Consider the following 23,311-nt stretch of genomic DNA (forward strand, 5'->3'; position numbering starts at 1 on the left):
AAGAAGCTTATGTAACATGTATTTTCTCCGTAAGGCACATCACAGCCTCTCTGCACTCAGGAACACTCGAAAGCGCTTCGGCACTATGTTTGGGGGTCATTTTAAACAGTGAAATCACCAAAAAAAAAAAAAATCACAGCAGTAAGTTGACCAGGAAAAGGACACCTGCTTACAACCTGAGAGCTGGAACGAGAAGGCAGTATCGCCCTGATCAGACTCAGCTGGGAAAGTGCCATAAGACGACTCCCATTTGTCGCTGCCCCGTACAAGTGCATGCATGAGCACGAAAGCACACTGAGTGCTGCTTTAGGGAGCTACAAATGTTAAGCAGTAAGTAGGCACATTCGTAAACACAGAACCTGCAAGTAATGAGGACAGACTGTACTTTTTCCTTCTTATTTTTTCAAGCTTTTGACCAGCTTCTTCTTCAACTGTGAACTCCCTGATGACTAAGTGAAAATAAACCATCTAGCTATCCTCACCTGACTCTTCTTTAACTTCTCTTCCCTTCTCAGGAGAATTTCCAGGATGGGGATGATGAAAGCGAGTGTTTTGCCACTACCTGTGACCTGCAAAGGGCAGAAAGTTTCCGTTTGCTTTTCCTCACAGTTCATTTTGGAAGGAAAACAGGAAGACAAGCTGCATTCACACAAGGTACTCACCGCTTCTGCGGCAACATCTTTGTTTTTCATGAACAGAGGGATGGTTGCAGACTGGAAAGAGAGATGGCACAGCACTGGTTAGGGGATGCCGTGGCTCCGCCGATGAGGCCCAAAGCCCACGGAACACAAGGCTGGCCTTGGGCACACTGGACCCCACCACAAAGTGGACTCCGATTACAGTCACCACCAGGGGCCCCCGTGGGGTCAGCTCACAGGTAATACAGCAGCGGTGTCTACACAGACGGCATGGAGGGGAAGTGAGCCAAGCTGGGATTGGGGGGTCCTGAGTTCTAGCCCTGCCTCGCCTACTCTTCCTCTCTGGACCAGGAAGGGTTTGAAGACACTGTGTTCCTTCCAGCTGTAGCATCAGAAAACAACGATTTAAATAGGCCCTCTAATGATAAACACCGCAGAAAACCCATAGGGTTACAAGAGGCCTGGCCCTTTGGTTGCAGCAACGAGCAGCTGAACCTGAAGCAGACTCAGGTCTTGGCTTCAGGGTCGCCCCCTCCAGGACCACATTCCACTCCTGGTCCCCAGAGCCTGAGCTCACCCACTGCAGCACGTGTAGCACTTTTCTAACTGCTTCAACACAAGTAAGTCTCAGCCTGGGTGATTTCTGTGCCCACAGGGAACATTTGGCAATGTCTGAAGACATTTGGGGTTGTCAAACAGGGTGGGGGGGCTTCCCTGGTGGCACAGTGGTTAAGAATCCGCCTGCCAATGCAGGGGACATGGGTTCGAGCCCTGCTCCGGGAAGATCCCACATGCCGCGGAGCAACTAAGCCCATGCGCCACAACTACTGAGCTTGCACTCTAGAGCCCGCATGACACAACTACTGAAGCCCATGTGCCACAACTACAGAAGCCCACGCGCCTAGAGCCCGTGCTCTGCAACAAGTGAAGCCACCGCAATGAGAAGCCTGCGCACCGCAACGAAGAGTAGCCCCTGCTCGCCACAACTAGAGAAAGCCCAGGCGCAGCAAAGAAGACTCAACACAGCCAAAAATAAAATAAATTTATTTTTTAAAAAAAGAATGAGATTTTTCATTCATTTTTCACACCAAGTCCTCAAAATCCATTGTACATTTTACACTTAGAGCACATCTCAATATGGACTCACCATGTTTCAAGTGTTCAACCTGTGAGTGACTACCATAGTGGACAGCACCTAGACCATCGACTCCAATGGCAGACCCTGGGTCTTGTCTGCACCACAGTCCCGAGGCATAGCACAGAGCACTGCCTGCTTCCTCCACATCTTTCCTGAGGAGCCTATGGACATCCCAACTTAACATTTCAAAACAGAATCCTCTTGATCTTCCCTCTGAAGCCTGTTATCCTTCCCAGCCTTCCTCATCTCAATAAATGAGACCTCCACCCGGCTGCTAAGGACAAAAACCTCAGGGTCCCTGTAGATTCCTCCTTCATGAACCCCACATCTGGCCCCTCAGGAGCCCTAAAGCTACCCCAACACTGACTTTTCAATATCCACTGCGTCCTCTCTACTCCACGCCACCAGCACCTCTAACTTGACAGTGGCCTCCTAATGGACCGCCTCACTTCTCCTCTTGTTCCTCTAAAGTCTTTTCTCTACACCGCAGTCACGTCCCTTCCCTTTCTGCACAGTTTCCCATGGAAGACAGCTTCCCGCTGCATTTAGAACAAAATACAAGCTCCTACAAGGAAGACCCTGCACGATCCGGCACCCGGTTTGCTCACCTCTTACACTACTCATGCTGCTCCAGCCACAGAGGCCTTCTTTCTGTTCCTCCAAGCTCATTTCCAGCCTCGGCATTTGCACGGGCATTTCTCTTTGCTGGAATATCATGCCCCCAATCACCCCACAGCCAGGTCCTTCTCATTCAGGTAGCAGTTTAACGACACCTCCTCCGAGAGGCCTCCCCTATCTTATCTCCTATCCTGTACCTACTTGTCACTGTCTCCTCCACAACACTTATCACCAGCTGAAATTACCTTATTCCTTTACCCCTTTCTCTCTCTCCTGCATTAGTAAACAAGGCCCATGAGCGGGGACCAACACTGCAAAATCCCTGGAACCTAGAAAAAATACCCAATACGTAGTTTGTCCTCAAGAAATTTCTTGAATAAATGAATAAACTGGACCAGGACACTTCACTTAGCCCAAGTAAAAATAACAACGACAGCAGGTAACATTTACTGAGCGCCCATGATGTGCCCACAATTGTCTTAGGTAATCTCCACAACAACCCTCTGGTAATACTATTTTCGTCATTTCACAGAGAAAGGAAATGATACACAGAGAGATTAAGTCATTTGCCCAAGGTCTCACAGCTAGAGGGGGTAGGGGGAGAATACGAACGAGGCACTTGGGTCCCAGCACCTAAGGGCGGGGTGGGGGGGCGATGAACACCCTGGCACAGGTGCGCCGCCGCCTGCCGCCTCTGCCTGGCGATCGTTAACCAGCTTGGCATCACCCGAGTCGGCGCAGCAGAAAGACGTGGCAAAGGTCCCAGCCGGAGGGGTGAAAACTCCAGGATGCGAGTCCTAACACCTACCGGCCGCGTCCAATTAAGCGGGTGCCGGGCCCGCCCTGAGCCTCCCCTTCCCCACCTGCCCCCTGCGCACCGAGGGCCCACCTCCCCGGCCCCGGGTACCTGCACCGGCGTCATGTACGGGAAACCCAGCTCCCGCAGGACACCCAGCACCCGCGGGTGCAGCGGCACCGGGAGCGACTCCCAGGAACCCTCCGTCACGTGCTCCATGGCTAGCTCCGCCACCGCAGCTACCACTACGACGCCTCCCTGGCGCACTTCCGCTTCCGCTCGCCAACAGGCCCCGCCCGGAACCGTGCTCCAGTCGCAAAGTTCCGGAGGGCGGGGAAAGGCGCCCCCGCCGCAGGAGAGTGGAAAGCCGACAGCTGGCGGATGAAAGCCTGCCGCGGGGGCCCGGCCATGGTGCCATTCGTCCAGCGCAGCCACCTGGGCTCGGAGCGCCTTTCCACATCGAGCAGGCATTTGGGCGGGAGGGATTTTGCCCCGGCTCTCACACTTTCCCTGCCAGTCGGAGGCAGGTGGCTGCCGCACAGCACCGCGTCCTGGCCAAAGGACAGTGGGTCTGGAGGGAGTTGACATTAATGTACCCCAGCCCGGGAGCCCCAAATATGCAAAACAGGGTGATGGTGGGGATCCACTGCCTACTACACAATAAATGTTGGTTTACTTCCGAGGAAGTGAGGTCAGAGACCTAAACAGAAACACTGCAGCGTATTCCTGTGTTCACCACTGGATTGACTCGTGCACGTGTACATTCATTCAGCAAGCTTTTACTGACCAGCTATTATGAACTGGGCCCATACCTTTAGCTTGGCTTGCTCCCTTACATCCATCAGGACTTTTCAAATATCATTACAGTGGTGGCTTCCTAATCCACTTAGCCTGCTTTATTTTTCCTCCATATCATTTATCATTAATATGCCATATAATTTCTGAAAGGTAAATCCTAGGATAATGGGAATTTTTCTGTTCTATTTATCTCAGTGCCTACAACTGGTTACACACAGCAGTGACCCAAATATTTTAGGAATGAATAAATGGGGACAGTACTTATGCAAACTCCAGTCATCTCAAACTAGAAAGTGAAAGAGTAAAGCCTAAGGCAACATTTTCACTTTAATGCCATCATCACATCCTCAAAACGCCTTTGACAACTGTTTTATAAAATAGGACTTCCAAACAGGTCTGAAAGCAAAGACAGAAGGAAAGAGCATAGCCGCATTTTCATTTTGGGGTCTACTTACTAATTTTCTGATCTGGGGACCCTTTCCAAGCCTGCTTATTTCCATAATGAGGATTATAATAGCACCCAGGTAATGGATGTTTTGAGAAATAAATGAGGCAGACCATGTAAAGCGCTTAGCGTCCGGCCAGGACATTACACAGTGCTGGATAAACCATAGTTTCTTTTATTACTAGCAGGCCCTTAGTGTAATAGAGGAAGAGGAACCATTTCTAAAGGCAGAGATCTAGATTCTGGTCCCATCAATCACTCTTCATCTGGGAGCCTTGGGCAAATCATTTGATCCCTTTTAAAGCTATTTCCCACATCCACAAACCAGGTGGTTGAGTGAAAATAACTCAAAACTTTTTTTCCAGTGAAAAAAATACTTAAGATGTTAATAACACTGACCCATCAAAGGAATCACACAGGGAAACCTAAAACTGGGTTCCCATTTACTATCCTCAAGTTTACAGACATAAAAAGTAACAGATATTTATAACAGGCATCATTACTCAGAAAACATGACATGTCTCATTTCAAATATGATTAGCAAGTTGGTATTTAACAAATGTGAATTAATCGTTAATATATAAAACACAGAATACCAAGACTGTTTTTAAAAAGAACTGTTTATTTACTGGACCTGGGGCAGATTAGATACACAACTAATTTTAAATTTACATCTTTTAACTCAATTTTGAAGTGTTTTCACACACGCACACACAAATTGGCATGCAACAGTTGTCCTAAGGTAAAACACAGTCACCTTAAACTGTTGCAAGTATTTTCACCCAAGGTTGAAAAATTGTTTATCCTGAACATGAAAACCTGTAACAAATTTAAATTAATTATATAAAACTCGTTACTTGTAGTTTTCCCCTTGCAAAGATCCAAAACAAATGTACAAGTAATCAATATACATCAGTCACAACATAATCCTGGACCATCCCCACACCAAAACTAGATGCTCCTTTAATTTTAAACCCATCATCAGAGGCCAAGAGAAAGTCATTTCGTTTTATACAAAATTCACATGTGCCAAAAAAAGAAAGACCCAAGAAAAACAAAAACAAATACCCTAGTACTGACAGTAATGCTCAGTACACTAATTAAACAGTGGCCAAAATGCCACTGATCAAAAATAAAATAGTGGCTGTATATCACTGCAAAGAAATCCAAGAGGCTTTTAACCCTTTGGCTTCAGAAATCCAGATTTTTCCAATTATGTGAATGCATACCTCCTCCGTGCCGAGAGTAGAGAAAGTGGATGTGCCAGCATAGAAAGAAAAAGAACCACCATTCACTGCAACACCCAGAGAATTGGCTAATAGAGACTTCTTACAAGGTTAGGCAGAAACCAAAAAATGGTTATTAGCTGCTTGTGTCAACAATTTTAAGTGGAGGTGATTGAGTTCTAAGGTTCAAAGTAAAACTTTAAAGGGGAAAAAGGTTGTTGGTTTAAGTCTTATCTTTAAAGCAAAAACAAGACAGACAAAGTATAAAAGTACCAACCTGGTAGCATCCTCTAGTCACAGAGCTCTGCCATTAGGCTGGATAGAAAATGTCAAGATTCAGACTGTTGTTTCTGATAAGGACTCAACAACAAAATGAACCTTTAATGACGTGAACTGCAGGATAAGGGATCCCAAGAATGCAGTCATTTTTAGTAAAGTACTATCAGTAAAGTACTATCCTGAACAAACTGCATTTTACTATGAAAACAAAAGGAAAGAAGATATAATAAGGACTATACACCTATGTTCCACTTACAGTGTGTGAGTTCTGGAAGGACCTGTATATGGAGAAAGAACTGAAATATGAAATCATGCCAATCACATGTCAAATTTTCACTATAACTTTCCTAAAAAAGTGTTTTCCCCCAATATCTATTAATCACAAAGAAACAGAAGCTGTGAATGTACAGTTTAGAAAATAAAAACGTAGAAACTAATGACATTATTATGACCAAGATGTTTGGTAAACAGTGAATTATGAGCTTCAGATCATCAGGAAAAGGCTTTTTAAACAACCCTCCGGACTTCAAAAAATCTCTTCAGGTAGTAGATCTGTCCCAATGTCATGGCAACTAGAACAAGAGCTTCAAAGAAGGACCAAAGGACCACTCTGCTGTTTGTGTTGTCATTAACTGTTGAGGACAAACAAACAAAATTTAACAAAAAGAAAGAAAGAAAAAAAAAGAAACAGCATAGGCATCATAAATTATCCCCTATTCTTAATTCCATGTGAGAGTCATACTTCACACAACATGCACAGTACTCTAAATACCTCTGTCTTTTGTCCCCAAGCAACTTAACGTACTTAGAAGCAGAGAACTTTAGATTTAGATGAGACCTTAAAGATTCATGGAGTTCAGTCAAGCCCAATCTGATTATGCATGAGAAAAGAGAGGAAAAGTGACCTGCGAAAGGTCACAGCCTAGGGTTAAAACCCAGTCCAACACATTAAGAAAGTCCCTGCGTTACAATCCTTTCTGCTGAATCAGAAAATTGACTTAAAAAAAAATCAACAGATTATTTCAAGATCACAGAGTTAACCAAAAATCACTACCTCCCAAGTCAAAATGTGTCAGTCTAAGAGTCTTTCTCTTTAAACATTTATCCAATAAATATTTACTGAGCACTATGTACAGTACTTAGCATCTGTTCTAGATGGTGAGGTTTCTCAGTTTCATGGACCAATACTGGCAGCTACTACTAGACAAACTTGAACTAGTCTCATGATTTACCCCATTTTTAAGCTAAGAATTTGATCATCAAAGGAACAGCAGTGACTATATTAACTTATTCCACTCAATTTATATCATATTCTTTCAATTTCCTGATCAAATTCCTTAACTTTTTAAAAGCACTGGGTAGTTTCTGATTTTTCTGCAAATGACCAATACTAAAAACAGTAATAATGAGCAAGACAGTAATATAGATGAATAACTGATTGTTGTATTTAAAGATGTATGTATACCATTTATAAAAAGATAAACTAGAATTGCAATAAATACTGGACTGATGATCACTCAAAAAGAAGTGAAAAGCAATTAAATGTTTCCAGAAAGATAACTTGTAGTTATTCAAAAAAGTGGGTTTTTTTCCAGAGTAAAAACAGACACATGCCCAAGAACATTAACTAGAACTCTAAAAACCACCAACACTTACATTTTAGTGCTAATTCCATGGCATGAAGTTTATTTCTGCTGCAAACTTAGTGACCAATTTCTAGCATAACTGAATGACTAGCATCTTAAAATTTTTGTCTAAAAGGGGAATGGCTGAGTAAATACTTCAAAATATTAAGCAACCACATAAAAAGAAATATTTATCTCTCCCTTCACTTATAGAAAAATGCATCTTTAAGCTTAAATAGAACACACTGAAGCATACTAACATAGGAAAGTAACCATCTAGGAAAATGTGTGTATATAAGACGCTGTTCTCATGCCATTCACACATTAGCCTGATCTAAAAGCAACACAGTGCTATTACAATACTGTAGTGTAAAAAAAGTCTCATTATAGCCACCTCTGAGAAGCCAGTGTTATAGGAAGATGTACAGATAACAAACAGCATTGTGGGAACTATCTGATTTGGGAAACTAAACTGAATGTCTAAAATTCTATTTTGTTTGTGAAACAAATACAAGAGTATCTCCATTCAAATTAACGACGAGAGAATAAGGTTGGATGTCCCCATAGACTGGAAGATTGGTGCTTCCTCTGGCTGCTGTGTTCCCAAGAACCTATCTCCTTAAAGCCACCTGGCCTGAACTAGTTAAACTACAAAGCCCTGAAAACTCTGAGTCCTCACGCTTTGTTCTGCCCTTCTCATCCCAGAATGGGCTGGCCCCCAGCTGGGAGCAAAATAACCAAGAGGTGAGGGAGAGAAGGCAGGGATTCCAGAGGGTGAGGAGATCAAGAGTGCAGGCAAGGAGAAGGAATCATGGTGGAAGAGGCAAGAGAGTGTGCATAAAAGCCTTGGTCCATCTCAGGCCCCATTCCATCCCAAAAAAGGGAGAACAGAGGCACTTCTCCAGTCTGTTACATTTACTCATTACTCTCCCAAGGAGAGGTGAAGTCTGCGCTCTAGGTCTTAAAGGGGCCTTTCCATCAGCAGCAAGAATAGATGTAAGAGGGTGGGAAGAACAGAAATCACATGTTGAAGAAATTCAACCTGTTCTTATCTATTTGAGTCGCTCTTCTCTCCACTCCCTACCCCAACTTCAAAACAAAGATTCCAGACATAAGCCACTTTGCATTTACAGACGAGCTTGCTTCCAGTGAGGTCTATCCCCAAGGACAACCTGGAGGATGAAGATACTGAATGCGTGTGGACCTGGATCTAAAGTATGGTCATCTGGTCTGTGGGTCAATATGGTACCTCCTCTTAATTTTAAATGCAAAAGCAACATAATTAATGCTACATCCTGGGCTAAAACAGGCTTTTGCAACCTAAGACGGGATTCCAATTATCAATGTTTCTGAAGACTAATACATTCTCAGTTCCCAGTTTACAAACTTGGGAGCCCAAACTGATCTTCACCTGGTGAGTACCTCTATTCATGTTTTAATGCTTTCTATTTTAACTAGACTAAACATTAGGTTTTAGAAAAACAGCTAAGCCTCAGCATATAACATTTACCACACTGGCACAAAAGTTTCAGATTGTGATTTAAAACCAATGCAATACCACAGGGAACTCTGTTCAATGTTATATGGCAGCCTGGATGGGAGGGGAGTCTGGGGGAGAAAGCATACATGTATATGTATGGCTGAGTCGCTTTGCTGTGCACCTGACACTATCACAACTTTGTTAATCGGCTATACTCCAATATAAAATTAAAAGTTAAAAAAAAAAACAATGCAATATCCATTTTACAGTGTTTTTCCCTTCTGCTTTACGAAAACCATTAGCTTACTCCCTAACTGACCATACATTTTTTTTAACTCTTAAGGTTTGGTTCAGAATGAATGTTCCAATAATAAACTAGTACAAAGCTCTACAAAGAAACACGTATACTCAAAAAATATCTTTGCATAGATGTTTTTTTAAGTCAATATTTTAGTATGTTTATGTTTGCAAAATTTCCAAATGAAGAAAACACAAGCAAGCCCTTGGGTAATACACCATCACCAAGTCACGGCCCCCAGACAAAGCATTAACGTACTTGCTCTGTGTATTCTCTCCCGAACTTCCATGTATTCCTGTTCATGCTTTACAGCTGTCATTGCCACTGCGAGCTCATTAATCATTTCTTCTAGCTTGTTCTGGTGAGCTACAAAAGGATTTGAAAACAGATTAGCACATACTTGGCAATCTCTTTCTGAAAAATACTTATAAAGCAGTAAAAAAAAAAAAAAAAAAAAAAAAAACAAACAAAAAAAATTCCTCCAGAGATGGCATACCAAAGAAGCTATTTTTTTTTTAATTTTTTAAAATTTATTTATTTTATTTTATTTTTGGCTGCGTTGGGTCTTCGTTGCTGCACGTGGGCTTTCTCTAGTCGCGGCGAGCGGGGGCTACTCTTCGTTATGGTGCACGGGCTTCTCACTGTGGTGGCCTCTCCTGTTGTGGAGCACGGGCTCTAGGTGCGTGGGCCTCAGCAGTCGTGGCACACGGACTCAGTAGTTGTGGCTCACGGGCTCTACAGCACAGGCTCAGTAGCTGTGGCGTACGGGCTTAGCTGCTCCGCGGCATGTGGGATCTTCCCGGATCAGGGCTCAAACCCGTGTCTCCTGCATTGGCAGGTGCATTCTTAACCACTGTGCCACCAGGGAAGCCCCAAAAGAAGCTATTTTTAAGAAATGGTTCAGCCATCATTTTGGACCACTGATGACAATTTAATTCTCAACGCCTTTTTTAAAGTTCATTCCCAGTAGAGGAACCTTTTTCAGAGTAGGAAACATACTATACAATGTTTACTAACTAAAGGACTACAACCCTAAGAAATGTCTTCCAAGGAATTCCTAAGTGAAGTTCACTAAACTCACTGCTAACCATAGTGGAGGAAAAAAAACGACTGGCGGGGGGGTGGGGAGGGGGTGCCACAAAACATAAAATAAACAGACCCCTAATAATAATCCTATAAATAACAATATTTAAACTAAATCAAAATCTACTCTTAAAAAATCATATAACTCTAATGTTAATTTAGGAGTAGTATCAAAACTGACTTTTAATCTTTATGAAGCTGAGCAGAGAAAAACATGAAGACGTTCTGAGGAAAATCCACACCAACTCAACATTCTTCTACTACAGTCAAAGCAATAATTTCACTATAGTGGGAAACAGCAGGCACTGCAAGTGAAGAAACAAGCTCTCAGCCACACAAGGTTTAAAAGCAGGTATTCTCTTTAGCAAGGTAAACTAACAGTTCTAAAAAATAAGTGTATGCTTCTAGGTAATGCTGTATTATGACAATGAACAAACAGGTATGAAAAAAATATACCACAAGGGAAGACTGCATCAGAGGGGTTTCTTCAGGACTGCCCAACATTGGGCCTCATCTTGAATTCCAAATTGCCACAGATAATCCTACATTTCTTAAGAGAAACCAAGAGCCTCTACCATTTTAAGGTAGTTGGGCTGGAATCACAAATGATCCCTCACTAGCTTCATGTGAGAAGCCCATGCCCTAGGTGGAACCTTTAGAGCAGGGTTTCTCAGGAGAAGCACTGGGGACATTCTGGACCACATAATTCTTCGTGGTGGGAAGCTGTCCAATGCATTGTACAAGCCCCAACCCAGCCACGAGAATCAAAAATGTTTCCAGACACTGTCGAATGTCCCCTGGGGGGCAAAAATCATCCCAACCTGAGAACCACTGCTTTAGAGGAAAGCTTGGTTTTACAGCTGCCATTCACTGATATTAACAAGCAAAAGTGAGAATTTTAAATATCGTGTTAAAAGATTTAAGAAGAGTATTCACATTCATCAGCCAACATTTTCTGACTATTTAGAAAGGACTAATTTCCAGAAAATGAACAAAGTCAAAGCCCTTCAAAACTCCTAATTCTCCTTGAGAATTAGCCAAGTCCTGAACTGCAAATCACCCTGGAAAGCAAGCGCAGAAATTTCTTAGTAGTATGATTCTCTAAATTCTATAGATTTCAGCACCTAAAAACAGTTCACGTTCTTTAATGTAAATACTAAGTGCTCACTATCTAGGGCAAATGGTATCATATTAATACTATGAAGTACTATTAAAACTACTACTACTACTACTACTACTAGCTTCCAAAAATCCTGAAACGTACTGTGCCAAAAAAAAATTTTTTTTAATCCTTACGTGCTGGTTCCTGGTAAGCAATTTATCCAGAAGAATCAATTTAGGGTTCACTGCTGGTCAGTTGAGGAATAAAAATTAATCCAACTGCAACATACGTCTGACAAAGCTTTTGTCACCTCATCTAGACATGGCTCCTAGAACTGCATTTCACATCTAACCAAGTTTCAAATGACCTAACCTGTATCTCCTGTAACCAAATACAAACCACCAAAAAACAACCACTCTAAAACTCTAAATTAGCTGTAGGTTTTTATTTTTAACTAAGAGAAAAAACACTCTCATGCTAACAAACTGAGGTTAGAAAGAAGGAAAGCAGAAATTAGATAGTAGCCAACAAAAATAGGCAGAAAGACAGGATGCTGTCAAAAATCAATCCACATACCATCCCAGGTATCTCCACCACCTGAAGAAGAGTGTAAGATATAAACACACACATACAAAAAGTTTAGCTAAACTAGTCATGTATACAAATGAGCAACTAAAAATGTATATACCAGAATAAGCAAATTAACAGAACAAACAACCTAAGACACATGTAACCTACATGCTTACAAGAGCACAAGTGACTAAGAAAAGCTGCCTGAAATGGCAATTGTAAAGAAGTAAAATATAAACATGAACCTCCAATAACTTCTTTTTGTTAATTAGGAGATTTCGATAAATAAAAAGTGTATTTCACAAAAGGTTTTTGGTCGTAAATACAGTCAGTGAACCTAAAAAATCAAACACTCCACTCAGGTGGATAAAATGTACAGAATTACTATTAAGTCTTAGAATGGGATATCAATCTTCTGAATGTTCATCTCACCTTCTGTTTCCATGTCTTGTCCTTTGGGGGCCTCCCCAATATCAATGGTGAACATCACTATCTTTGGAGTCATGGTGGACATCCTATTGCTAAAACAAAACTTGTATGTTCCATCCATGTGAGCAGCAAACGTGTATTTCCCACTGGACTCCCGGTCTCCTTTATAAATTCCTTTATTATCAGGCCCTGTAATCTGGAAGCAGGAGAGAAATGCGTGAGATAGCTCAAAAGATTTAAAATCGTAAGTGATGTCTGCTGGCAACAGAACATTCTCTAAGAAAATGTAACCTGCTGTCGCCTCCACTTCAGTTACTGACAGTAACCTCTTTGGGCCGCAGTTCTCCCATTTAAGGAACAAGGCTCTCTGAACACCTTTCAACTCTACATTTGTCTACGTGACAACATTTGTCTTATTTGTCCAACTTAAACGTAAATCCCTCAGAAACACACCTTACACTTGTCTTCAAGCGGCCCAATACCACCAACAAACAGGCAAATATGTAGCTGTTAATATCAAAACTAGAAAAGAAGAAATCTCTTTAAAACTAAGAATTTTGAGCAAGCTACACGTCTAGGTTTTCCTGATTGATCTGACGGTAAAGGAATCTGCTTTATCTGAGATGCCTGAAGGCCTAAGGGAAAGGACTAGGTTGGAAATTGGGAGCCCCATGTTCTCACCCCAGTGTGTTACCCCACTGTTAGGCCTTGCACAAGTCGGATCCTCTTATGAAGCCCGTGCCACCTGTAAAACTTGCAGACTGAAATAGTTGATGTCTTAAGATCTTAGCTAATTTTAACAGTCATTCCTTCCGTCATCTCCTTATTTCTGGACTGCACTTGTTTTGTGCGATTTATGTCCCGCTCAGCTGATGGTCACTGTCAGATGGAAAATCCTTAGACCCAATTAATCACGCTAACAGGTGAATTTAAATAGTAATTACACCTGGTTTCCTAAAAAAAAGTCAGAGGCGAGTCATTTCCTGGACTTAAAAAAAGACACAGGAGAAATTTTAGGGACTGCTAGTTTCTTAAAATAATTTTCCGTTTTCTCCAGATACCACGCTGCAGTCACTTCTAAACGGCATGACCCAACTCCACTCTCCTAGTTATGAGATGGCTAAACGAGGTATCCGGAGGTTTGTGTAAGAACGAGTTAACTCGGGTGAAAAAATAAAGGCAAACACAACGCGAACGTCTGCCTAGCACTCCTCCCTAGCTTCCGATATACTTTTTCAGAAGTTTCCATGCCACGTCCCAACTTTAATTTGCGCTATGAAAGGAAGTGGCTGATGACCGGATCGAGACCCGCCACCAGCTAAATGCGACTGTGAAGCGCCTCCCGGGCCCGGAGCTGACACGCGGCGCCTGGTCGACAAAGCTCGGCGAGAGGTTTCAAGGGGAACACGCCGTTCAAGCTGAGAATCCAAAGCAACCACACAACGGCTCCGTATCCCGAGCGGAGCCCGGAATCCGGGCGGGCGCGGGCAAAGGGGCCGTTAGGGGGTCGCCGGGTGGCGGCTCGGGCCCCTCCCAGTACTCGGACAGCGGCCTCCGTGTCCCGCTCCCCCCGCGGGCCCCGGGTGCCGACAACCCCCGAGCGGCCGCGCGACCCCGCCTCGGCCACGGGCAACGCGCCCGCACCTCCACGTCGATGTCCAGGAAGCCGCCCTCGGCCACCTCGAAGATGAGGCCCATTTTGGTGCCCGAGGTGACCCGCTCGAAGAAGCACTCCTCGGCATGCGCGTCGATGCTGACGAAGTAGCCCGAGGCCGTGGCCAGGAGGGCGGCCAGGAGCACCAGCAGCTCAGCGAGCGTCACCATGGTGGGGCTGGGGCCGAAGCCAGGACCGGGACTGCGGCCTCCAGAGCCGCCGTCGCCGCTGCCACCGCTGTCGTCTCAGCCGCCGCCACCTCAGCTCCGCCCCTTCCGGCTGCGCCACCCGAGGGGGCTGATGCGGGCGCCGTGGATTGGTGGGCGCCAGTAGCTGCCACGTAACGGACGCACGGCGGCCGCCGAGGGACAAGGCGGCTCTGCGCAGCCCGAGCCTGGACGGTGGCTCCGAAGGACCAGAAACCATCGTCCGTATCCCTATTCCCGTTCGCGTACAGCCTAAGTTTCCGTGGAGCACAGTAGAAAGCGGTAGTATCAAGAAACCTCTTTGGGGCCTCCCTGGTGGCGCAAGTGGTTGAGAGTCCGCCTGCCGATGCAGGGGATACGGGTTCGTGCCTCGGTCTGGGAGGATCCCATATGCCGCGGAGCGGCTGGGCCCGTGAGCCATGGCCGCTGAGCCTGCGCGTCCGGAGCTTGCGCTCCGCAACGGGGGAGGCCACAACAGTGAGAGGCCCGCATACCGCAAAAAAAAAAAAAAAAAAAAAGAAACCTCTTTGGCCCCATGCACGCCCTTCTTAGGATTATCCATAAAGACGGCGAAAGATTTGGAGGCAGCAATAGGAGTGGAAGGAGGAATGGGGCTGAAGCCAAGGACTTGAAATTTTGTGTTAGCCTCCCCTCACCTCGCAACAACCGACTGGGGAAGGATGGGGACGGGTATAGACTGGGAAGGGGCACGAGGAAACCTACTGCGATGTTGGAAATGTTTTATATCGTCACCTAAATGATGGGTACATGAGTGTTTACGTACGCTTTTTTAAAAAACTCAGGAAGCTGTATACTTAAGAGTAATGCTCCGTATTTTACTGTATGTGTATAGTACAACTAAAAAAAACAAAAAACAAACTTTACCTTGTCTACATCCTCCAAAATTAGAAGTCTCTCACCTCCCCAAAGTCTTGCTGACACCCCACACCCCTTTAGCTCTTGCCAGCTACTAAGACAATTTTTTTCCAGTTTTGCCTCCTGGCATACTCCTACTCATCCCTCAAAACCCAACTCAGATATCCTCTCCAGACCTCCTTCTACCAAATACTAGACCCTTCCTCTGTGCTTACAAGGCAGATTTGTGCCTACTGAGTCATCGTTATTGTGCCTACTGAGTCTGTGTCACTCATGAGGCACTAGTCCTGGCATGTGTGTACTATGCTCTTAGGCGGTAGCATAGGGCCACAAAAAACCTCACTCATGACATGTTAGCTGACATACCAAGTTCACTGAAGTGGCCTGAAGATGAGATCTGGGTTGTTACTCCAGTGTTGCACATAGCTGTGTGACCTTAATTATGTTCCATCACCTCTCTGAACCTTAATTTCCCTATCTATAAAAAATGTGCCACCACATTCTTTGCTTATCTGGTAAAGTTATCATGAGGATCCGGTGACACTATGTACATAAATGTGCTGTGCAAGTTTGAGGGATTATTTCTTCAAAGGCTACCAGGCAATAGGGGGCAGTAGTGGCCCAGTATCCAGTTTCCCACTCAGGTGTCAAGAAACAGGTGCAGCTAGGTTGATGGAAGGTTCCTGGCTGTGATAATGTGTTACTGAACTCAGAGTTCTAGTAGTGGTCCCCTGATTCCCCACCTTGCAAAGTATGGCAAAGGCCCTGCTTTTCCTAGCAGGTCAGTTCTGTAATGTTATCCTGGCAGCCTTCACTGGAGGGAGGCTCAGCCTAGAGCTTGCTTCTTCAGCCTCACCAGCCCATTTAGAAGCCACTATTTCCCTATAGTAAATCTCTTTCTGCTTGTAATACCTTAAGAGGTTTCCTATTAAAGTGAATTAAACTGACAAATATAGCCTTTTTGACTTCCCAAGCAACCCAACTCTGTAGAAAAGTACCAAGAACAATTCTCTTTTTATCTGGATGTTAAATGTTAATTTTCATTTTCAAACTGATTAAATAACATTCTAACTCCACTTGTCAGGGATTTAAAATGTGGACACTTAGCATCTCAGTGGACCACAGTGAATTGTATATTATGGGGGTTTTATTATGTAAGTCATGGGACCCAAATTCAAATGCCTTCAGGGATCAGGCAGTTTATATGAGATGGCATCAGCTTAAGGCAATAGGGAGTAGGGAGGACTGTGGCAAACTGAAGCATAGATGCTGTATCTAAATACATTCAACTCCAATTTTTGAAATCATGGTGGTGGCCAAACCAAAGATGCAGCCAGAAGTCATCTATAAATTTATATGTTATATTATAAAAGTAATGGTGCTATCAAAAATTGGAGAAGAGACAAAAGTAACTCTAATCACAAAACTATAAAACCCATCAACTACATGGTATATTTTCTTCTTTGCCCAGGTTTTTCTTATTAGCATCCTTGTCATAATTACTCATCAAGTATCTTTCAACAATATTTCAGGGTCTGAAGACAAATTAATTCAAAGAACTACAGGCTCTCAGGATTTGTCAGGTCACCCGCAGAGTTGTTCAGCCATCACCACTGTCTAGTTCCAAAACATTTCATCACCCCAAAAAGAAATGCTGACTTATTAGCAGTCATACCCCATTCCCCATACCGCCCCCCACCCCAGGCTGATCTACTTTCTGTCTCTACGGGAGGAAACCATACAATATGTGGCCTTTTTTGACCAGCTTCTTTCATCTAGCATAATGTTTTCAAGGTTCATCCATGTTGTAGCCTGGGTCAGTATGCCATTCCTTTCTATGACAGAACAATACTGTATTATGTGGATAGACCATATTTTGTTTACCCATTCACCCATTGATGGACATTGGGTTGGTTCCACTTTTTGGCTATTATTAGGAAAGCTGCTATGAACATTCACGTACACATTACTGTATGGACATAGAGTGGACAAGATAAATTATTTCTTCTTGGAATCAGAGGCTTGTTGTGGCAGAGACTAGGAACCCAGGTTAGAATGTGATGAGGGATTTGTATCAGTTGCATAGTCAGTTCTCCAATGCTGACAAGTTTTAAAGAGAATAACAAAGGCTGTTTCCACAGAAAGGCTAAATCAGCTTTCTCCTGTCTGGGCATTAACATTCCCCTTCCCTTCTGGTCCCACAGAAGTCTTTTTTAAAATTAGGGAAGAGTAAAGGAGACTGGAGAATTTTCTTTCATTTTTCTTTTCTTTTTTCAGTTTTTTTTTTCCCCACGCCACACGGCGTGTGGGATCTTAGTTCCCCAACCAGGGATGGAACCCGTGGGCCCTGCAGTGGAAGCACGGAGTCTTAACCACTGGACCACCAGGGAAGTCCCTCATTTTCCGTTTTAAAATGTCACTTTAGGGACTTCCCTGGTGGTGCAGTGGTTAAGAATCCGCCTGCCAATGCAGGGTACACAGGTTCAAGCCCTGGTCCGGGAAAATCCCACATGCTGCGAAGCAACTAAGCCCATGCGCCACAGCTACTGAGGCTGCGCTCTAGAGCCCACATACCACAACTACTGAAGCCCGTGCGCCTAGAGCCTGTGCTCTGCGCTCTGCAACAAGAGAAGCCACTACAGTGAGAAGCCCGCGCACCACAACGAAGAGTAGCCCCCGCTCGCGGCAACTAGAGAAAGCCCGCGCGCAGCAACGAAAACACAACCAAAAAAATTTTTAAGTCACTTTATTAAAACCAATATTGATATACAAAAATAATGAAAATTCAATACAAGTTTGACCACAACATCAGCACTTAATCAAATAAGCTGTTCTGGGGGACTCCGTGCTAGGCCTTTAATCTCAGACCCATCCCAGCCCTCTCTGCTCACCTCTGCATCACAAGGAAATCTGTTTCCCAGGCTCCCTTTCACTCTGCTTCCTGGTAGGTTCAGCCGGTTCCAGGCACTGGCGGAAGATTAAGAGGGCGGAGGAAGGAAGAAGCCAGAGCATTCATCTCCCTCAGTGCTTTGGGAAGCACCTCCACTAGTGACTGCATGTTCAAGGCTCCAGCTCCTCTGAAGGTCCCGATTCCACTGGGTCGTCCTGGGTCCTGAGCTTTGATAGTCCTAATTCCTCCCTTCCTTTCTCTAGTCCTAAGTGGGTTGGTGTTTTTCTGCTTCTGCTAATCTGTGCACTGTCTCACCATCCTGTTGGGTTCCTCAGCTCTATCATTGCCTGTTATGATGCTTTCAAAATATATCCAGGAATTCCGTGATCCTCCTCCCTTCAAAAGGTAGAGCCTAGGGCTTCCCTGGTGGCGCAGTGGTTGAGAGTCCGCCTGCCGATGCAGGGGATACGGGTTCGTGCCCCGATCTGGGAGGATCCCATATGCTGCGGAGCGGCTGGGCCCGTGAGCCATGGCCGCTGGGCCTGCGCATCCGGAGCCTGTGCTCCGCAACGGGAGAGGCCACAACAGTGAGAGGCCCGCATACTGCAAAAAGAAAAAAAAAAAAAAAAAAAAAAGGTAGAGCCTAGGGAATTCCCTGGCGGTCCGGTGGTTAGGGCTCTGCGCTTCCACTACAGGGGGCACAGGTTCGATCCCTAGTCGCGGAACTAAGATCCCACATGCTGCACGGCACAGGCAAAAAAAAAATATATAGGAGCTTAATTCTCCTCCCCTGGAATGGGAGGCAGAATTGACTTAGTGACTGACCTTTGCCTAGAGAATGTGGAAGACGTGACAGTGTGACTTCCAAAGCGAGGTCAGAAAAGGGGCTGTTGTTGCTTCTCCCTTGTTCTCTCTCTCTCTCTCCCTCTCTTTTTTTTTCTGACTTTTTCTTTTTTTATTTTTTATGAATTTTTGAATTTTATTTATTTTTTTATACAGCAGGTTCTTATTAGTTATCTATTTTATACATATTCGTGTATATGTCCATCCCAATCTCCCAATTCATCCCACCACCACCCCCCACCCCCCACCACCTTCCCCCCTTGGTGTCCACACATTTGTTCTCTACATCTGTGTCTCTATTTCTGCCCTGCAAACCAGTTCATCTGCAACATTTTTCTAGGCTCCACGTATATGCGTTAATATATGATATTTGTTTTTCTCTTTCTGACTTACTTCACTCTGTATGACAGTCTCTAGATCCATCCACGTCTCAACAAATGACTCAATTTTGTTCCTTTTTATGGCTGAGTAATATTCCATTTTATATATGTACCACAACTTCTTTATCCATTCATCTGTCAATGGGCATTTAGGTTGCTTCCATGTGCTGGCTAATGCAACAGTGCTGCAGTGAACATTGGGGTGCATGTGTCTTTTTGAATTATGGTTTTCTCTGGGTATATGCCCAGTACTGGGATTGCTGGGTTATATGGTAATTCTATTTTTAGTTTTTTAAGGAACCTCCATATTGTTCTCCATAGTGGCTGTACCAATTTACATTCCCACCAACAGTGCAAGAGGGTTCCCTTTTCTCCACAACCTCTGCAGCATTTGTCGTTTGTAGATTTTCTGATGATGCCCATTCTAACTGGTGTGACGTGATACCTCGTTGTAGTTTTGATTTGCATTTCTCTAATAATGAGTGATGTTGAGTAGCTTTTTCATGTGCTTCTTGGCCATCTGTATGTCTTCTTTGGAGAAATGTCTATTTAGGTCTTCTGCCCATTTTTTGATTGGGTTGTTTGTTTTTTTAATATTGAACTGCATGTGCTGTTTATATATTTTGGAGATTAATTCTTTGTCCGTTGATTCATTTGCAAATATTTTCTCCCATTCTGAGGGTTGTGTTTTCATCTTGTTTGTAGTTTCCTTTGCTGTGCAAAAGCTTTTAAGTTTCATTAGGTCCCATTTGTTTATTTTTGTTTTTATTTCCATTATTCTAGGAGGTGGATCAAAAAAGATCTTGCTGTGATTTATGTCAGAGTGTTCTTCCTATGTTTTCCTCTAAGAGTTTTATAGTGTCTGCTCTTACATTTAGGTCTCTAATCCATTTTGAGTTTATTTTTGTATATGGTGTTAGGGAGTGTTCTAATTTCATTCTTTTACATGTAGCTGTCCAGTTTTCCCAGCACTACTTATGCAAGAGACTGTCTTTTCTCCATTGCCTCCTTTGTCATAGATTAGTTGACTATAGGTGTGTGGGTTCATCTCTGGGCTTTCTATCCTGTTCCATTGATTTATATTTCTGTTTTTGTACCAGTACCATATTGTCTTGATTACTGTAGCTTTGTAGTATAGTCTGAAGTCAGGGAGTCTGATTCCTCCAGCTCCGTTTTTTTCCCTCAAGACTGCTTTGGCTATTTGGGGTCTTTTGTGTCTCCATACAAATATTAAGATTTTTTTGTTCTAGTTCTGTAAAAAATGTCACTGGTAATTTGATAGGGATTGCATTGAATCTGTAGATTGCTTTGGGTAGTATAGTCATTTTCACAATATTGATTCTTCCAATCCAAGAGCATGGTATATCTCTCCATCGGTTTGTGTCATCTTTTTTTTTTTTCATCAGTGTCTGATAGTTTTCTGAGTCCAGGTCTTTTACCTCCTTAGGTAGGTTTATTCCTAGGTATTTTATTCTCTTTGTTGCAATGGTGAATGGGATTGTTTCCTTAATTTCACTTTCTGATCTTTCGTTGTTAGTGTATAGGAATGCAAGAGATTTCTGTGCATTAATTTTGTATCCTGCAACTTTACCAAATTCATTGATTAGCTCTAGTAGTTTTCTGATGGCATCTTTAGGATTCTGTATGTATAGTATCATGTCATCTGCGAACAGCGACAGTTTTACTTCTTCTTTTCCAATTTATATTCCTTTTATTTCTTTGTCTTCTCTGATTGCTGTGGCTAGGACTTCCAAAACTATGTTGAATAATCATGGCCAGAGTGGACATCCTTGTCTTGTTCCTGATCTTAGAGGAAATGCTTTCAGTTTTTCACCATTGAGAATGATGTTTGCTGTGGGTTTGTCTTATATGGCCTTTATTTTGTTGAGGTAGGTTCCCTGTATGCCCACATTCTGGAGAATTTTTATCATAAATCGGTGTTGAAATTTGTCAAAAGCTTTTTCTGCATCTATTGAGATGATTATATGGTTTTTATTCTTCAATTTGTTAATATGGTGTATCACATTGATTGATTTGCATATATTGAAGAATCCTTGCATCCCTGGGGCAAATCCCTCTTGATCATGGTGTTTGATCCTTTTAATGTGTTGCTGGATTCGGTTTGCTAGTATTTTGTTGAGGATTTTTGCATCTATATTCATCAGTGATATTGGTCTGTAATTTTCTTTTTTTTTTTTTTTTTTTGTAGTATCTTTGTCTGGTTTTGGTATCAGGGTGGTGGCGGCCTCTTAGAATGAGTTTGGGAGTGTTCCTTCCTCTGCAATTTTTTGGAAGAGTTTGAGAAGGATGGGTGTTATCTCTTCTCTAAATGTTTGATAGAATTCGCCTGTGAAGCCAAAAGTCCTGGACTTTTGTTTTTTGGAAGATTTTTTTTAAGCCATATTTTTTAAAATAAATTTATTTTATTTATTTATTTTTGGCTGCATTGGGTCTTTGTTGCTGCACGGGGGCTTTTCTCTAGTTGCGGAGAGCAGGGGCTACTCTTTGTTGTAGTGCACAGGCTTCTCACTGCGGTGTCTTCTCTTGTTGCAGAACATGGGCATTAGGCACACGGGCTTCAGTAGTTGTGGCTCACAGGCTCTAGAGTGCAGACTCGGTAGTTGTGGCACACAGGCTTAGGTGCTCTGTGGCATGTGGGATCTTCCTGGACCAGGGCTCGAACCCGTGTCCCCTGCATTGGCAGGCGGATTCTTAGCCACTGTGCCACCAGGGAAGCCCCTGGTGGAAGATTTTTAATTACAGTTTCAATTTCATTACTTGTGATTGGTCTGTTGATATTTTCTATTTCTTCCTGGTTCAGTCTTGGAAGGTAATACCTTTCTAAGAATTTGTCCATTTCTTCCAGGTTGTCCATTTTATTGGCATAGAGGTGCTTGTAGTAGTCTCTTAGGATGCTTTGTATCTCTGCGGTGTGTGTTGTAACTTCTTTTTCATTTCTAGTTTTATTGATTTGAGTCCTCTCCCTCTTTTTCTTGATGAGTCTGGCTAAAGGTTTATCAATTTTGTTTATCTTCTCAAAGAACTAGCTTTTAGTTTTATTGATCTTTGCTATTGTTTTCTTTGTTTCTATTTCATTTATTTCTGCTCTGATCTTTATGATTTCTTTCCTTCTGCTAACTTTGGGTTTTGTTTGTTCTTCTTTCTCTAGCTCCTTTAGGTGTAAGGTTAGACTGTTTATTGGAGATTTTTCTTGTTTTTTGAGGTAGGCTTGTATTGCTATAAACTTCCCTCTTAGAACTGCTTTTTCTGTATCCCATAGGTTTTGGATCATCGTGTTTTCATTGTCATTTGTCTCTAGGTATTTTTTGATTTCCTCTTTGATTTCTTCAGTGATCTCTTGGTTATTTAGTAACGTATTGTTTAGCCTCCATGTGTTTGTGTTTTTTACGTTTTTTTCCCTGTAATTCATTTCAAATCTCATAGTGTTGTGGTCAGAAAAGATGCTTGATATGATTTGTTTTCTTAAATTTACCGAGGCTTGATTTGTGACCCAAGATGTGATCTATCCTGCAGAATGTTCCGTGCACACTTGAGAAGAAAGTGTAATCTGCTGTTTTTGGATGGAATGTCCTATAAATATCAATTAAATTTATTTGGTCTATTGTGTCATTTAAAGCTTGTGTTTCTTTATTAATATTCTGTCTGGATGATCTGTCCATTGGTATAAGTGAGGTGTTAAAGTCTCCCACTATTATTGTGTGACTGTCAATTTCCTCTTTTATAGCTGTTAGCAGTTCCCTTATGTATTGAGGTGCTCCTATGTTGGGTGCATATGTATTTATAATTGTTATATCTTCTTCTTGGATTGATCCCTTGATCATTATGTAGTGTCCTTCCTTGTCTCTTGTAACATTCTTTATTTTGTCTATTTTATCTGATATGAGTATTGCTACTGCAGCTTTTTTTTAATTTCCAT

At 43.0% G+C, this 23,311-nt stretch overlaps 2 protein-coding genes across 4 annotated transcripts in view; both read right to left on the bottom strand.

Moving 5' to 3' along the window:
- The window catches only part of DDX55 (DEAD-box helicase 55), a 17,955-nt gene extending 14,514 nt beyond the window's left edge, over nt 1–3,441 (bottom strand). For all 3 annotated transcript variants that reach the window (XM_060118265.1, XM_060118262.1, XM_060118266.1), the window contains exons 1-3: nt 3,302–3,441; nt 663–713; nt 483–569 (exon numbers count right to left, since the gene is read on the bottom strand). In XM_060118265.1, coding sequence (XP_059974248.1) covers nt 483–569; nt 663–713; nt 3,302–3,409 — 246 coding nt within the window. In that variant the 5' untranslated portion in view covers nt 3,410–3,441. The remainder of the gene's footprint in view (nt 1–482; nt 570–662; nt 714–3,301) is intronic.
- Nucleotides 3,442–5,035: 1,594 nt separating this feature from the next.
- Nucleotides 5,036–14,458, bottom strand: TMED2 (transmembrane p24 trafficking protein 2). Its single transcript, XM_060119292.1, has 4 exons — nt 14,170–14,458; nt 12,529–12,721; nt 9,600–9,707; nt 5,036–6,570 (listed from the first exon to the last, which is right to left on the bottom strand). The coding sequence occupies exons 1-4, from the start codon at nt 14,347–14,349 to the stop codon at nt 6,446–6,448; spliced, it is 606 nt and encodes a 201-aa protein (XP_059975275.1). The 5' UTR covers nt 14,350–14,458; the 3' UTR covers nt 5,036–6,445.
- Between the last annotated feature and the right edge of the window lie 8,853 nt (nt 14,459–23,311).

Source organism: Mesoplodon densirostris, chromosome 15 (assembly GCF_025265405.1).
Source record: "Mesoplodon densirostris isolate mMesDen1 chromosome 15, mMesDen1 primary haplotype, whole genome shotgun sequence".
NCBI lineage: Eukaryota > Metazoa > Chordata > Mammalia > Artiodactyla > Ziphiidae > Mesoplodon > Mesoplodon densirostris.

What these genes read in the sequence shown, in the direction of transcription:
- TMED2 (XM_060119292.1), bottom strand. Translation starts at nt 14,349, where the DNA reads ATGGTGACGCTCGCTGAGCTGCTGGTGCTCCTGGCCGCCCTCCTGGCC. An exon ending in ACAAGACATGGAAACAGAAG is followed by an intron (nt 9,708 to 12,528) that starts GTGAGATGAACA and finishes ATCCTTTTGTAG; the next exon opens with CTCACCAGAACAAGCTAGAA. An exon ending in GGAGAGAATACACAGAGCAA is followed by an intron (nt 6,571 to 9,599) that starts GTACGTTAATGC and finishes TGTCCTCAACAG; the next exon opens with TTAATGACAACACAAACAGC.